This window comes from Rhea pennata, chromosome 2 (genome assembly GCF_028389875.1).
Source record: "Rhea pennata isolate bPtePen1 chromosome 2, bPtePen1.pri, whole genome shotgun sequence".
Classification (NCBI taxonomy): domain Eukaryota; kingdom Metazoa; phylum Chordata; class Aves; order Rheiformes; family Rheidae; genus Rhea; species Rhea pennata.
Window position 1 is genome coordinate 15,127,520 of NC_084664.1, and position 15,307 is coordinate 15,142,826.

A 15,307-nucleotide genomic window follows, 5' to 3' on the forward strand; every position below is an offset into this window, starting at 1 on the left:
AACAGAGTTCTAGAGAGACTGTAAGCTTAGCAATCAACAATCATTACAACAGACTAGAAGTTTGTCACGCCCATTTTAGGAGAAATCAAATATAAAAAACAAAATTATTAGAAATACAGAGAGCTCTCTTATTCTTCTTCTTCAACACCTCTATTTCATTATGGAAATTTTTTGGAAACAAAATTGCTCCTACATATGTATTGCAACACTATGCAGTATATTTGCAAACATACTGTATTGCCCTGTGCTAGTCTGATACAGGCTGGTTGGCACAGCCATTGCAGGAATTCCAGAAGGCGCTCCTTCTTCTTCTGACTTTTCTTCTTCGATTTTCGGGACTGCAGGAGCATCTGAAGAGAGCTCATTCAAAATTTTTCTAAAACAGAATATAAACAATTTTATAGGTATTTAAAATTCCATATCCATGAGAAAACTAAGTCACTAGCTTTTATCAGACAGTTTTGACATAATGTATAAGCTACCTTTAAAAAACAACAAAACCCACAAAAACAAGAAATCCTTACCGGTACGAAGGCCTTCTTGAAAGTATTTCCCTACGTTTCTGAGAATCAATTATCCCTTCTGATTCTGCAGACTCATCTGCATTTGCAATCGGTGCTACCTGTAATAGCAAAGTTTCTGAAATTCATAACTTCATTCAATTAAAAAAAAAGTTAGTAAAAATTGGTTTTAAAAATTCCTTTCATTTTCACATCAGGAGGTTTATGCATGTATTTATCATAGGTTATGTGACCTTGGACTTCTTTTCGTACAGCAAATAACAAATTATGAGGTTAACAACACTATAGGCACTTAAGATGACATCCTTCATTGGAAAAAAACAAAATAATCTAGATTATATTTTTCTGAATGTCATCAAGAAAGAAGTAGTGCAAATAAAAAAAATCTTTAAATATAACAGTATGCAATTTAGTAACATTTAAACATTTAAAACACAGAATGCTGCACTGATACCTTAAATACTAATATACAACAAAAAAAGTCTTTATAACCACAGCACACAAAAGTATTTAGAAAAGTTTATTTAAAATACACACTTATAATTACACTTATCAATACATGTTCATACATACAAATACATAGCTTAGTAATACTGTTCAAGTTCTAGAAATTTTTGACAAATCCACAATGTCTCATTTTCTCATAACTTTATTAGTATTATTTTTGTAAGTTCTTTTCCCTTATAATTACCCAAAAAAGAAATTGCAACCTGGAGCAGAATCATAACCTTTGCCAGCAAATGTATTATATAGAACTGAAAGTGACTACTGAACAAGAAAAATGTGCTGTTTTTTGATTCATTTGACTACTTAAATCTATGAGACACACACAGGCTTTGAGCAGTTTGGGTTCTTATTTTCAGAGCATGGACCAATGCAAACAGATCTTCATAGTAACATTTCTCTCCAATGCTCTATGGTGATCTAACTGTGGATCACCTATCTTCCAGCCTATGGCATAAACCTTCAAAACCAAGACAATATTACACAGCCAAGTGCCTGGGTACCCTATCTGAAAACAGAACTCTCTGCAGAGAGAAAAAAAAAAAGTATTTGTCCTAGGAGAAATAGTAGTAAAACAGGATCTTAGTGCCTTGAAACCTTCCCGTGCCAGTAAGAGTTTCCAATAGCCACCCCTAGTTCTTGAAGACAGCCCAAAGAGTCAGGAACAGTAATTTGGGAAGAGAGGAAGGAAATAGCAATGAAATTTATGCATTTTAAGAAATGAAGAAAAAATGAAGAGACTTCAAAAGATTTCAAAGCTTTTAATAAGGACAGAAGAGAAAAATTTAACATTTCAACTTGTTCTAATAGCAAGCAAGCACATTCACAAGGCTAACAGAATAAAGCCATTGCCATTTTTCCTGGCCATCAGGGAATTTTGAGAACACATTTGAGAATTTAATTTTGACCGCATTTAAGTTCAAGCTCATGTTAATCTCTCAATACCTGAAATGTTGGGGGGAAGCAAGCACAAAAGTCAAATAATCTGAATTACAAACCTTTTTAGAAGTGAAACAACAACAAAATGGTGAAGAACATGATCCCGATAAACATTTTTTCATCCAGAAAGCAACAAAAACAAAGTTTAAATTGCCTTCCTGTTTAAAGCTGCAGGTGTGTGAGGGAGAGGTCACACTGGCTATATCGTCAGCCCTCGGGTTTCTTTGGCTTTTTTTTTTTTTTTTTTTTTTTAAGTGAACTTGTACTATTTTTCCAAGTCTCCCACTGTCTGGCAGAGATAGGAGACCAAGATAACGGCAAATGAACAGGAGGAAATGCCAGGTGGCAGGAAAAAATACTTAAGACGATCACAGGACAGCCACAGCAAACTCTGTAATGGAGCCTTTTACAAGCATTTTACAGCGTCTATGAAGCCCTTCTGCTAGGGTCACCTTATTTGCCATTAAGGACGGCAAATTGAAATCAAAGCGAAAACCTAGAACTCGTCAGTATTAATCAGAACATGACTCTCCCATCTCTACTCCTTTGGGAAAGGCAAGAAAGCCAGAGTTTGCGCAACACAATAAAAAGTTGATTTCTGCTTCCCTAAGAAATAGCAGCAGCTGGCAAGAGATTCTGGAGAAATTCCTCCTTGCAGGCTGTGGAGCAAATACTCTATTTTTGCATCTTTGTCCTGACTATGCTGAACTGAAGTAAAACAGTGACAGAAATTGGAAATGACTATAGTATGTTTATTTGACAAAGTTCACTCTCTGGTAAATCACAGCTGAAAATTCCAGAAGGCAATCTGAATACTCTGATTTGACTTAAATTGAACCAAACTTTTTTTGCCATATATCATCCCTGTTTCAACAGCAATTTACAACTTCAAAGCCTTATCAGGTTCCATCATCTACATCTATTATTCACAAATAAAGCACTGAACATCTGACCAAGCTTGTATTCTTTTTTTCTAACCTCTATCTGAGACAAATATCATAATTATATATGGCATCTCTATTACAGTTGAAAGCTACTAAGAAGTCTCAACATTAAAGATAGCTTCTCAGGAAGACTTCTGACAACACATTTGTCTTTCCTTAATACGTCGCAATGACTGCAAGTAAAGCAATTCCTACGTCACTGGCATATAGCCTCTCTTATCTGAGACATCAATTTTGCTTGCAAGAAGCAATTCAGCTGCCATTTCACAACTGGATTTTAAGAAAACTGGGACAAAAGCATTCCTATCTACAAGGAAGACACAAAGGAGAACCCCAGGCATTTTCAAAATGGTGCAAGATAAGCATCTGGTATTTTTCACTATTGAAAAGCTCTGAAAATCCTTTGGATTTTGTACTAGTCCCTTTACACTTGCAAAGATTTGACAAATAAATGTTTATTTTGAAGTTGCCCACAAAAAGCAATACCAGATGCTTTCAGCAGAGCCTGCTTAAAACAATAAGGAATAATTTAAACTATAATGCTTGCATTATATCCAGATGTGCTTCAAAAATACAATATAAGAGACTTGCAAACTTACAAGTTTGTAGTATCATTAGAAACAATGATGTTCGTAGAACAGAACATAAAAGAGAGAAACTGCAAGACACACTGAAATAGGATCACGTTATTACACAAATTTGCTGTTCTAAGACAACAATTTGTTAGAGATAAACAGGAAGTATTAAGAAATGGCTACACAATGCTTGTAGGGCTGCTATCAGTTGGCAGTTTGCCACCCTCCACACCCCCTATTATAACTTTCAACACTGGTAAGAATGAAGAGAAACTGAAGGGGAGGCAGGAAAGAGACCAAATATTCATGAAAACATAAGAATAAAAGAGCTAACCTGAACAGCTTGTATTTGTGGTGACTGAATGACTGAGGGCTGTGTGGCTTGAATGACACCCTGGACATGAACAGTTTGACCAGAAGGCAACTGCACTAGAGTTACAGCTGGAGATCCTCTTCCAGCACTTGATGCAGCTACAGAAACCTGCAAAAATTACAATCATCATGTTTAAGTAACATGCCTGAAGATTTCAGCAAATGCTTTTAGATGTGATACTAAAACAAACTGGTTTTGATATCAAATTTAAAAGAGCTTACATGTGTGTAATTATCACACACAGAAATAAACTAGCTTTACTAGTAAAGCTTTAATATGTATCTTTCCAAATGAGTAACTGAAAGCTTAAAATGTCACATATAAAACTGTGAGTCTTTTTTCTTTATATTTTCCAGAGATTTCAACTTTTTTTCTTGATTAAAAGCAAGCCTGAGTTATCAAAGACCAAATCTGCTGTCTCCAGCATGAAGATCAGCAAAAAGCTTAAGATGTGTAACCAGAAATATCAGTGTACATTGAAGTGATATGTAGCTGCAACAACACAAAGGGTAGAATATGCTTAACTCAGAGAAGTCCAAAACTTTTCGGGGTTGCTTTGTTTCTTTAAAACTAAAAGTTTAGCTTCAACTTTTGCTCTTCAGACAGCTGTCTTGAGACATTACTTTTTGGATAGCAAAATAGTTGTTAGAATAAAACCATTTCTGGATTTGTGAAATTTTCTAGTTTAAAGTAAATCTTCGTTATGTGTATCAAGAAAAACTGAGCTGGTGCACAGCAGAACCTTGCTACAACAACAAAAATAAAGGACAGATCAGAACAATCTTCTTCAAAGCTAGAACAGCTTAAAAAACAATGGTATCCCTGTTCTGTTTAGAAATACATCTGCCCCCCTCAGCCTTCTTGTCTGGTAAAATTTTAGAGCACACAGGTTTACCTAGCCTTTGCCTCTTAGCTAGCTGTATCCAGAGGATGAATGGGTTAAGAAATAGTTAAAACAACTATGGACTACAAAACAGCTCAGTATTTATGCTAGAACTGTTAAATTTATTAACAGAAACAAATACTGAAGCAAAGGGAAAGGTCTATGACAGATCTCAGTTTCTCTATGAAAAGACATCTCTAAACTCAGACAAAGAGAGAAAAGAAATAGAAGAAAATGACAAACAACATCAAGGCTATAAAATAAAGAAACACTGTTCGTGTTTTTCAGAAATTCAAAGTGAACTGAATTAAAAATCCTTATTTCTATGTTCTACATGTACAAGAATGAATCATCAGTTTTTATCTGAAAGTCTAATATTTTCTCCTTCCTGGCTTGGTTCTCAGTCAAAAAATGTATCTCGTGAAAATAGAGATCATCTGCTAATGCAAAATACCGTAATAAATTTGCAAGTACTAGAAGATAAAAGAGATGACAGTGACAAGAAAACATGACAAAATGCTGAATTCAAAAAAGTTGTTAGAAAATGTTTGTATTTTTTCTATATTCACACTGAAGATAGTTTTTTTACATTCCAAGTATTAAAGACGCTTTTATTTTTGATCCATAAGTCACTACTCGTCTGGGAAAGATTCTTTTCTTGAGGCAAGAGAAAGTTTTTAATGACTATTAAGATGCACCATTATCAAAAAGACCAGATGTTGGCTCAAATTATCTTCAAGAAACACTGTTTCTAGGAAACAGAGACAGGATCTTGTCGACAATCACTACATAATTCTTCAGCTCTTACAGGAAACTGAACAGATTCTCAGGAAATAAAACAATTGAGGGCATTTCTAACCTGTAAAGGGAAACAATTATTCCTTAAATGGTATTAAGTGGCAGCACATAAATGGGGCACAGAAACCTTCTTCCCAATTAATAAAATAAACATTACCACTACTACTAAGAAACAGATTTTTGAGACTGAGATCTACAAAGTCTTGAAGATCTGAAGAGTATGATCCATTTTTTTGTCAGGCAAAGCTGACATCACCAAGGCCTCAAGCTTCAAGGAAAGAACCTGGAGCCAGTGTAAGCATTACAAAGCATACTAACTTTTCAAAGCACATTACGAAGACAATTTCACCAAACCTTTCAATTTGCAGCTCTCACAAAAGATAGCAGTAATCTGATACAATACTCTAGTGTAGCCGAAAGAATGTTCGGAGTACGACACACACAAAACAATACAACAAGAACAACAGTTTATTAGTTTCTGTGTTTAGTACACAATACTAAGACACATATAATCAGGAAGCTATTCAGCATTCAAGATTAAAAAACATTGCATTCAACTGAATGCTCCTTATTCAGTCTAACTATGTAAGGGGGAAAAAAAAATCCAAAACTCAGCTAATACTCTTCTAGACTGAAGTTTACAACTGAACGTGAGAAAATGCTTTGTCCCCTTTAATTCAGATAGGAGATTAATGGAGGGGAAACGGCGGAATAGACAACATTACTTTTAAAATTTAATGAAATCAGAAGTTATTTGCTTGTTTCCTATTTTCATTCAAACAGATAATTTGATTTGATCACAATTTGCTAAGTTCCACAAAGATATGGAAATTACACAATGCACAAATTCCTGTTACTGTAACACCTATGAGCTATGTTTTAAATCTATAATTCTTTTGCATTAGGTTTATTTTCTATAATTGAGATTTTAAAATTTTTCAGTCTCACATTTTGTATTTCTATAAATATTAATTTTAATATAATTTTAATATAAATATTAAAACTGTTAAAATATTTTTAAATTAACATTTCACTTTGCATTATTTTCAAATTGTATCCTCCTGGACTGAAATACCAGAATCTTTTGACATTTGAGGCTATCAGGTTACTCACGCATAAACACTGACTGAAACATCCTTGGCAAAAAAATTACTTTCAGACATCAATGATGAGCAATGCTACTTATAACATCATTATTTCAAGGGCTGTCTAGCATAATGATTGAAAACAACCCACAGAAGCAACTCAGTAAATGGAGGGTCAGGGAGAAACTTAACTCATTAAGCATGTGGTCAGACAGTGTAAGATTTTTCTCCCTGGCAATGGCCAGAGAGTTTGGATCTCGTAATGTTATTTTGGGGTCGAACCTTCTAGTTGTACAACAGTCAAGCCTGATGGCTTTAAAAAATACCAACCACACATTCTGTTATGCTGGCCTGGTTCCATACTTTACATGGTAGGAAATACATGTGCCTCCCTCTTGAAAAAGTAGAGAACAAAGCAGCAAGCAAAAGGATCAAGAACAATCACCATGCTGAGGCATGCATTCATTCAAAGAGAGAGGTTACGTGGGAGTTATCTAACCTCAATACGCATGAAAGATCTGAACAGTTATACTGTGGATGTTCGCATCCCTTGCCACTCAAGGTCAGATAACTTTTCCCCATAGAATTCTGCAGAGGTTACTTGGAAGCATTCGTACTGCGAACATGGCTACCATGAAGTACATGGTGCCTAATTCAATCAGATTTCCCTCTCAGGTGTAGAAACCAGGCACTGCAAGGATTCCAGAAGTATGTGAGAAGTACTACTGGAAAAGGGAAAGGCAGAGCAAACCCATCCAGGATTCACCTTATAAAAGAGCAGGACTCACCACACACTGGCACCTCTATGAGTAGCTCTATAAAGAAAGGCTGAAGACAGGGGAGTTTTTGTCAGTTCCAAAGCTAATGACAAAGAGGGAACACCTAGTTTTAAGGAAGACAAAGTTAAGCTAATTTCAGCCATCTGGTGACCGGATACACTTGAGGTACAAACAAAATGGTGGCAAAGCAGCAAGTTCAGAAAACTTTAACTTTGTTAGATGCTCTGGACCTGCATTTGGCCAGGCTAGTTTTCAAGCAATAGGACTAACCTCGTGGCAAACTTCTATGGTGCTCAGTTCCTCAGAAGCAACATTTAAAGTATTAAATTTGGTGCTGAGGGCCTACAAGGAGGATATCCCTGAAGTGCTAAATCTGAACAGTCTCAACTTGCAATGGCTGTGTGCTCCAGGCTTCTGAAAGTGCCCATCCAGAAAGCTCTCACAGCTCGCTCTGACAGCAGTTATCACCGTAAATCCTGACCCACGCCTGGTCTAGGGCAAACACTGAGAGGTCAACAGACCATGTCTCAGACCAATACAGCAGACACAGCTCTACTAATAGACAGGACACAACAAAGCCAAAAAGTGATTCAAAGAAGAACCCATCAAGAACGTAAGATTGAAAAGGGAAAAACAAAAAGTATTTTTCTAAAAAGCCGTAACTCCAGGAAACACGTGCTATGTGAAATGTTACAACTCCTATGCAGTTGTATGTTTCAGTATTTTGCTAGTCATTCCCTGGCCAAAGTAATATACAGAGAGCAGCAAAGTGAATATTGAAAAATAATCCATTAAAATGTTTTACTTCTGACTGAACAAAACCAATGTTGAAAAAATATCTGGCTAAAAACAACAACAAAAACAAACACAATGCCCAAGCAGCAACCCTCACTTGTAGCAAAAAGGCATTTTCCACCCCTTGGTAAGAGCCAAGTCATTCCTTCTCGTCCTTATTCCTGCACAGTTGCAAGAAAGTTAGTGGAGAAAAAGGATTACAAGCTGGAACAAGCTGCTTCTCAGTCACTTCAAATGGCTGTCTACTCCTAACAGCGCTCCTCCAGAACCCACAGAGAGGGGGGAGCTCCCCCATGGGCGCCCTTCAGCCCTGCTCAGGGCACAGGCACGCTGGACCAGCACAGCCCTCAGAAACATGGACTACTGCCCACCCCGCACCTCACAGAGCAGAGAGGCGATCGCTACTCCTCACCAGGGTTTCTGCCTCGCAGGGCAGCAAACATCCTCAGCCAGCCTTTGGCCCTCACCTAGCACAGACTGTTTCACCTTCGGAGCCCGCCAGGCGGGCAAGTATGCTAGCATGGTCCTCCTCATCATGCCCAACGGCAGAACGACGGCTTCCCCCTTTCCTCCGCAGCGGGGTCTGCTGGACGAAAGGTAGCCTCACAGCGGCTGCGACGGTGGAAGGGGAATGTACGGCCCAGCCTGGCCTGGCCCAGCCGAGGGAGCTGCCAGGCAGCCAAGACCTCTGGCAGCCCACAGGCTACAGCCTCCAGCAGCCCCTGCCCCATGGCCCTCAGGGACCACAGGCTCCCTGCCATCGCCATTCTTCGCAGAACAGCTTGATTCCTGTAGCTCTGCTTTTGCAGACGGCCAAGGCCTTCAACCTGAGTTATGGGAACCAAGCAGGTCTGGAAAAAGTCAGAGCCAGCTCTTCAGACCTTCTGAACAAAAAGAGGAATTCCCTCTCTTCTCCTGAGCCCTTAGATAGACGCAAACTCGAGGCTACCCCACTTGTTTCATTTGACTGGTACTGGGACTGAGCTCAATAACTAGTTCAGAGTTAGAACTTTTAACTGAAAGACCTAAGGCACATGTGCAGTGTGGCTGAACCACACCAGTTACCACCTGAAAGTACTCCAGTATCAAGTGCAGATAAACACAAAAGGCATTCTCCTTGGGGACCCCACAGAAGTCCTCCCACAGCTATAGCAACAGCTTTGTCTCGTTCCATGTTAAAAATCTCCAGTGGCAGGACTCACACCAGTTTTTTTCAGAGACTCTTGCACAAACTAACAGACTTTACATAGAAGTCATCCAATCACTATTCGTGAGCATTACTGTAAGTCTGAACCATCAGAAAGGAAGAAGAAATAAGGGTGACATGAAAGAGCAAAGAAAGTAAAATTCTTGGCTCCATGTTCCATTCTTAAAGCAAGAAAATACAATAACAAGATTCTCAGTGCTGCAGGTACCAAAACCACAACTAAATGCAGTAGACAACAGAACAACAATGAAAAAAATCTTCAAAAATAATTGGAGACCTTCTTTGCATACAAAAAAAAACAATAGCAACAAAAAGCAGCAGCCTTCATCCTTGGAAATATACCTATAATGAGAATCAGGTATTTAACATTCCAAATATATGGTATGAAGTAATTGAGGACCCCTCTGTTTCTTTGGATAAGAATCCTACCAAGTAACCTCTGACATTGAAAAACTCTGTAAGCTGATTTTTTAAACAGTTCCAAAGGCCTGACAAAGGGTTTCTAAAAACCCTTGTAAATGGATTTATAGAGTTTTCTGATGTGATGAATCTTAGCACTAGCAAGAACAACATTATTTCTCTCATGGGCTGAGTATTTCAGATGACTTTTTAATGTTTTAGAATTGTTATTAATTTTTTTCCATTAACTACCAAATAATCCAAGTACAATTACCACACAGAACAAGTAAAACGCATTTTCAGAAAACCAGACACTGCCATTAGACATGCAGGGATGAAACACAACAACAAACATTAAAACTGTGCTTGCAGGACTAAATGCATTCTGTACAAAATCTGGAACTAGTAAACAACCATAACTATTTTCATTCATTTTTCATTTTTTGTCATACAACACATCTTTGGGATACAAAAAAATTTTAACTACACTTGATATTGCAGCCATCTCATCCTGTTAGGACTCTTATTTTCATCTGCATAATACACACAATTATCTCAGAAAATGAAAAAAATACGCCTACTGATCATTGCAGTACATTCTGAAAAGTTCAGTCTCCTACAAGTGTTACTTCTTAACAGCCTTGATGTAATATTAGCCCTGTTAAATACAGCAGTTTTCAGTATATTTTTACTATTTTCTCTATTAAATAACAAAAAGAACTTACAAAGCGTGATAAACTCGCACAAATTCATAGTGTAATGGTCAGCAATAAAAAGTCGTAATAGTTCTGAATATCACTTGTAGTGATTCTTCTTATCTTTCCATGTTTCAGCTTACCTGAGATATGGGGGAAATCTGACTTTGGCCTGGCTGATTCTGAACATCTCTCTCTGGCATAGAATCCACTGCATTCCCATCCTGTTGCGATTCAACCATTTCCATGGTCATTTGTCTAAAGGTAAGTACATACATATGTAAATAATATAGTATAGGGGGGTATTAGACATCTAAAGAGAAAAGAGCAATTCCAAACTGTTATGTATTTGGAGCAGTGAGCTAAGAATGAACAGAAAACATCTCTCTAAAAATTATCAGATGAATCTAAGTCATACTTTCTTGCTCCCCCATGTTCAGATCTTCGTGTAGCCACTCCGGAAAGCTGCAAGGAGAAGCTACTCTGGAAACAGTTCTCAGGAGAGAGGTGACAAGAGTGCTGGGGTCCCTCCGCAGAGGGGGGCTGACCGGTGCGGAGAGCAGGACTCCACGTCCGCCCGCCAGCCCCAGCTGCAGCTGCTCCCCGGGGGCCTCATCCCCCAACAGGCAAGGCCCCGGCTGCCCAGCAGCCACGTGCCAGTGCTCCGCTCTCGAAGCTCACGCAACACCATCCCAGGCTGGGATCTGCACCTGGATTCCCTGTGAACTGTGTGTGTGGCTCAAGACCCACGGAGGAACCATTCTTCTTGCTTTGCGGGTTTTAACATCAGGCTAAGTTTCACAGGACAAACAACTCCACGACCCTCAACTCCTTGAGCAGGGGGGTTGGACTAGGTGGTCTCCAGAGGTCCCTTCCAACCTTATCGATTCTGTGATTCTGTAACTAAACTTGTGAGTCTCAGCTCCGCGGAGAGAGCCTCCAAATCCATCCGCCGTATAAGACCATTACCTTCCCGGTGTTTTTCCGTATTTCTTGACGCACTTGGTCATAATGGGAGGCGGGGGCGACACGAAACAGGAGCGGGGCCCCCGGCCCCTTCCCTGCGCGCGGCAGCGGCGGAGCTGCGGCCGGGTGAGGTCACAAGCGGGGCCCCGGCAACCCGCCCGGGCCCGGGGCTCCCAGGGCTCCCGCGCCCCCCGCACCCCGCAGCTCGCCCCACGGGCCACGCCACGCGTCCCGGGGCTTTCGGGGGGGGGGGGCAAAAAGAAAAACAAAACAAAACAAGACCCACTGACTTTCTTAGATTCGGATCAGCGGGTTCAGGGACTGCAACCAGGGCACAGCAACCCAGCCTGCAGCGTGTTTTTTCGGCTATTTCATCTGGCTGACAGCTACCGAAGTTTCTTCTCAGGTCTTACGCAAGGAATAGACAGAAAAGGAAGTCTGCTCCTGGAGCAGGTCCTACGTGTTACAGGTCAATTACATCAAATCAAATCAAACATAAACTCAACTCCCTTTTCTGGAGCGTGTTACAGAATATTCCACACCAATTCTTTGAAGAGACAAAACAAAAAGAAAAAAGAAGAAAAAAACACCCTAAACCCCACTGTTTTTGCCTCAAATGAAGGCAAGAAAACAGCAGTTCACCTACACGGTCAGAAAAGAATCTAGTCAAACAATATTGAGAAGCATATCGCAAACTTGTTATTCCTCTAATGGTAATCTGCTGACCAGATTTAATAGACGACATTGCCAGCAGGACCTTGCAATTTAAGCACTTCACTGATCACAGATGCTGTAGTACCATAGCTGTTGGCAAACAGGTTTTACACAATTTGAAATTTCAAGAGCTAACATTAGTTCTTTCTTCTGCCAACAGAAGTCATATATTCTATGCCAGTATCAGTTCAGATTAGATTCGTAAGAAGGTATTTTATGTTAATACCTCTTTTAACACTTCTGTCTTGTTACATTTTTCTCTAGATGTACTTTGAGAATTAAAGATCAACTGAAAAATCACTAAAATTTGAGCAGTTCCTAGGAGAATGTTTTATACTGATAAGTTTTTCTCCACAGTTGCCTTATGAGGATGGTTACCTGTTGAATCACTCCAGTTTTTAATATATGTACCCAATATAAAAATAGTATTTTTTAAAAGGTAGGAAAACTGTTCCTCCTTCAGTAAACTGGAAAATCCATACAGACTCAAACATGAATGCTCCATCAGGTTAATCTAAGCATTTCTCCATAAGCCTTAGAATAGCTCACACACCACAGAATATAACAAATATCTACTGTCAACACATTCATTGCAATCTGTTCCTAGAGTTGGGAGTATAGTCTGAATTTATTCACTTTATACAGCCCCTGAAATATCCATACTTCTTACCAAAACCCATGTATCACATATAAGCTGCTACTGGCTGAAAATATTCTCACAGAGAAGCAGGGTACATTATAAAATGTGTACACAGTGATGGACACTGTGCAGCAGGTCAGCATCAGTGAACACTGATCTATTTGTAAGGATTATATGTATTTCAAGTTTAAACCAACTTTTTCCTAGAGTCATCAGTTTGTTATCTTTCTGAAGGTATACCAAGAAAATGCATTCTACTATAAATTATTTTTCTGTAATCCTGAAGTTATTTCAAACTACGTAGTCAACACAGGACACCGGCCCACTGTCAGAACTTTCACATAGGGCAGAGTGAAATACTACCAAGTTTAAGCGGGAAAAGCCTCAGTTTAAAGGGAAAATTGTATTTTTGTCATTGCAGTGACAATAAAAATGTTATGGATACCTAAGAAAGGCAAAGGCAAATCTATTTTCTACTCTCTTTTCCAAAATAAATCTCAGAAAATCTATTTCATCAAAAGCTTCTTCATCTGATAAGAACAGCATCACTGACCAGACAATACTGATGGACAATAACAGCTAAAGGAAACAGTTGTCCATGTGATTTAAATGATTTCTAATCCTTTAAACCTAGATATACGAACCTTTCAGTACTTTCCCTCCATAAATAAGCATAGCATCCCTATTAAAATACACACTTGTGAAATAGAGATACCAAAAAAAAAATCTTTTTATTCCCCCCATACTGCAGTTTGTTTTACAAGTGTTTTTTAAAATACTGTATTAAATGTCTGTTGGTGAGCTTCAACTGTGAAGGCAAATTGGTGCAGAATTTGGCCCTACTGGAAATATATGACTTTTCTAATTAAATACCCAGAGACATTTAGAAAATCATTTCTTTATTTCAGCATTACTTTGTACATCAGAAACAATTTACAAAGGTAGCTTACTACCAAAGAAATTGTAAGGAAAAGGCTAAGAAATATGTTTCAACCCTTGCTCTAGATAGTTCTTTGAAGGCTTTTACTCACAGGGAAGTTACCAAAAAGCAAGGATGTGAATTTACAAACACCTGTTTGACCTAAGTGATGCCGCCATCTACAGTGTGGAAACTTTCAGCATGTAGTCGTTTCAGAAGAGCCTTGTGTTTTAAGTATAAAGTCTAAATTATGAAATCTAAAATCTGTTTTGCTACGTGAAGTAGCCAGGCGGTGACAGCATTCAATGACGTAAAATGAGCAACAGTGCAGATCAGACTCCGATAGCAACTTATTCCTGTAAGCTGCATTAACACAGCACTCGGTTTCTTGCACCCCCTAAGCTAAGCCAAGCTCTCGGCGCGGCAGCGGCGGATGCAGACGGAAAGCTCGAGGTTTCGGCGAACCCTACAACTCAGCGAGCCGCCGCCATGCCCTGCTGCCGCCTTCCTGCCCGGGCTCGGGCCGCCCGGGGCGCAGGGAGCAGCCAGGCCCGCCCGCCGCCGCGGAGCCCGCCGCCGCGCCTGCCCCAGGGCCCGCTGACCCGCCGCCTCCCCGGCCCGAGCAGCCCCGGGGCCGCCGACGGGCGAGCCGGGCCGGCTCCCCCCCACCCTCCCCACCCCAGGCCAGGGCCCCCGCGGCACTGGGGCTGCAATGAGGCAGGGCCGCGCGGCGCCCGCCGCCTGCGGAGCGCTGCTCGGGGCCTCCCCGCCGAGGTGAGGTGAGCGGAGCGAGGCGCACGGCAGCGGCGCGGCCCCGGCGGCGGGCGCGGGGCGCGCTCCCGTGCGCCACCGCGGAGCAGCGCGCTCCCGGCGGCGGGGCCTGGCGGCGCGGCACGGCACGGCGCGGCACAGCGCGGCGCGGCACAGCGCGGCGCGGCACGGCACAGCGCGGCACAGCGCGGCGCGGCACGGCACAGCGCGGCGCGGCACGGCGCGGCACAGCGCCCCCCGCCCCCGCGCGGGCCGCTGCCCTCTGCGCTGCCCCGCTCCCGGCCCCGCAGGGGGTCGGGCTGCGCGCACACGTGTCCCCGCCCCCTCCCGCACTCACCCGCCGCCCCGTACGTGGTGCCCCCGTCACAGGGGGGTGGGGGGGATTGGGCCGGGCGGAGCCGCACGTCGCCCTCACGTCAGCGCTGATGCAGCCGCGCCGCCGCGGGGGCGCTGAGGAAATGGCGTCTGCGGCGACTCCCAGCCCCAGCGGCCGCGGAAGGAGGAGGAGCCTGCGCTTCGGCGGCCGCGGCCGCCAGCGCCGATTGGCCGCAGGGCGCCCAACGGCCGGCGGCCTGGCCAACCGCCGCGGCGGGGCTGCCGGCAGCGCCCTTCATTGGCTGGGGGGCGGGACGCGGCCGTGCTGCGGCCTTCGGAGGCGCTCCGGCGGTGTGGGGGAGGGGCGCTGCCGCCGGCCGTTTCTGCGGGGGGCGCAGCGGGCGCGTCGCGCGGGGAGCAGGGTAACAGCCGGCGGCCGCGGGCCGCCTCGGCCCTCCCGGGGGCGGCGGGCGGGGCAGCTCCGC

The 15,307-nt window shown here is 42.0% G+C and overlaps 1 protein-coding gene across 6 annotated transcripts in view; it reads right to left on the minus strand.

The window, feature by feature from the left end:
* Positions 1 to 14,922, minus strand: part of CREM (cAMP responsive element modulator) — a 32,356-nt gene extending 17,434 nt beyond the window's left edge. For 3 of the 6 annotated variants that reach the window (XM_062568892.1, XM_062568891.1, XM_062568890.1), the window contains exons 1-5: positions 14,845 to 14,922; positions 10,641 to 10,755; positions 3,818 to 3,964; positions 525 to 622; positions 234 to 376 (exon numbers count right to left, since the gene is read on the minus strand). In XM_062568892.1, the coding sequence (XP_062424876.1) occupies positions 234 to 376; positions 525 to 622; positions 3,818 to 3,964; positions 10,641 to 10,751 (499 nt within the window). In that variant the 5' untranslated portion in view covers positions 10,752 to 10,755; positions 14,845 to 14,922. Of the gene's footprint in view, positions 1 to 233; positions 377 to 524; positions 623 to 3,817; positions 3,965 to 10,640; positions 10,756 to 14,844 lie in introns of those variants that run through there. The other 3 variants (XM_062568894.1, XM_062568893.1, XM_062568898.1) reach the window with 2 other exon arrangements.
* Between the last annotated feature and the right edge of the window lie 385 nt (positions 14,923 to 15,307).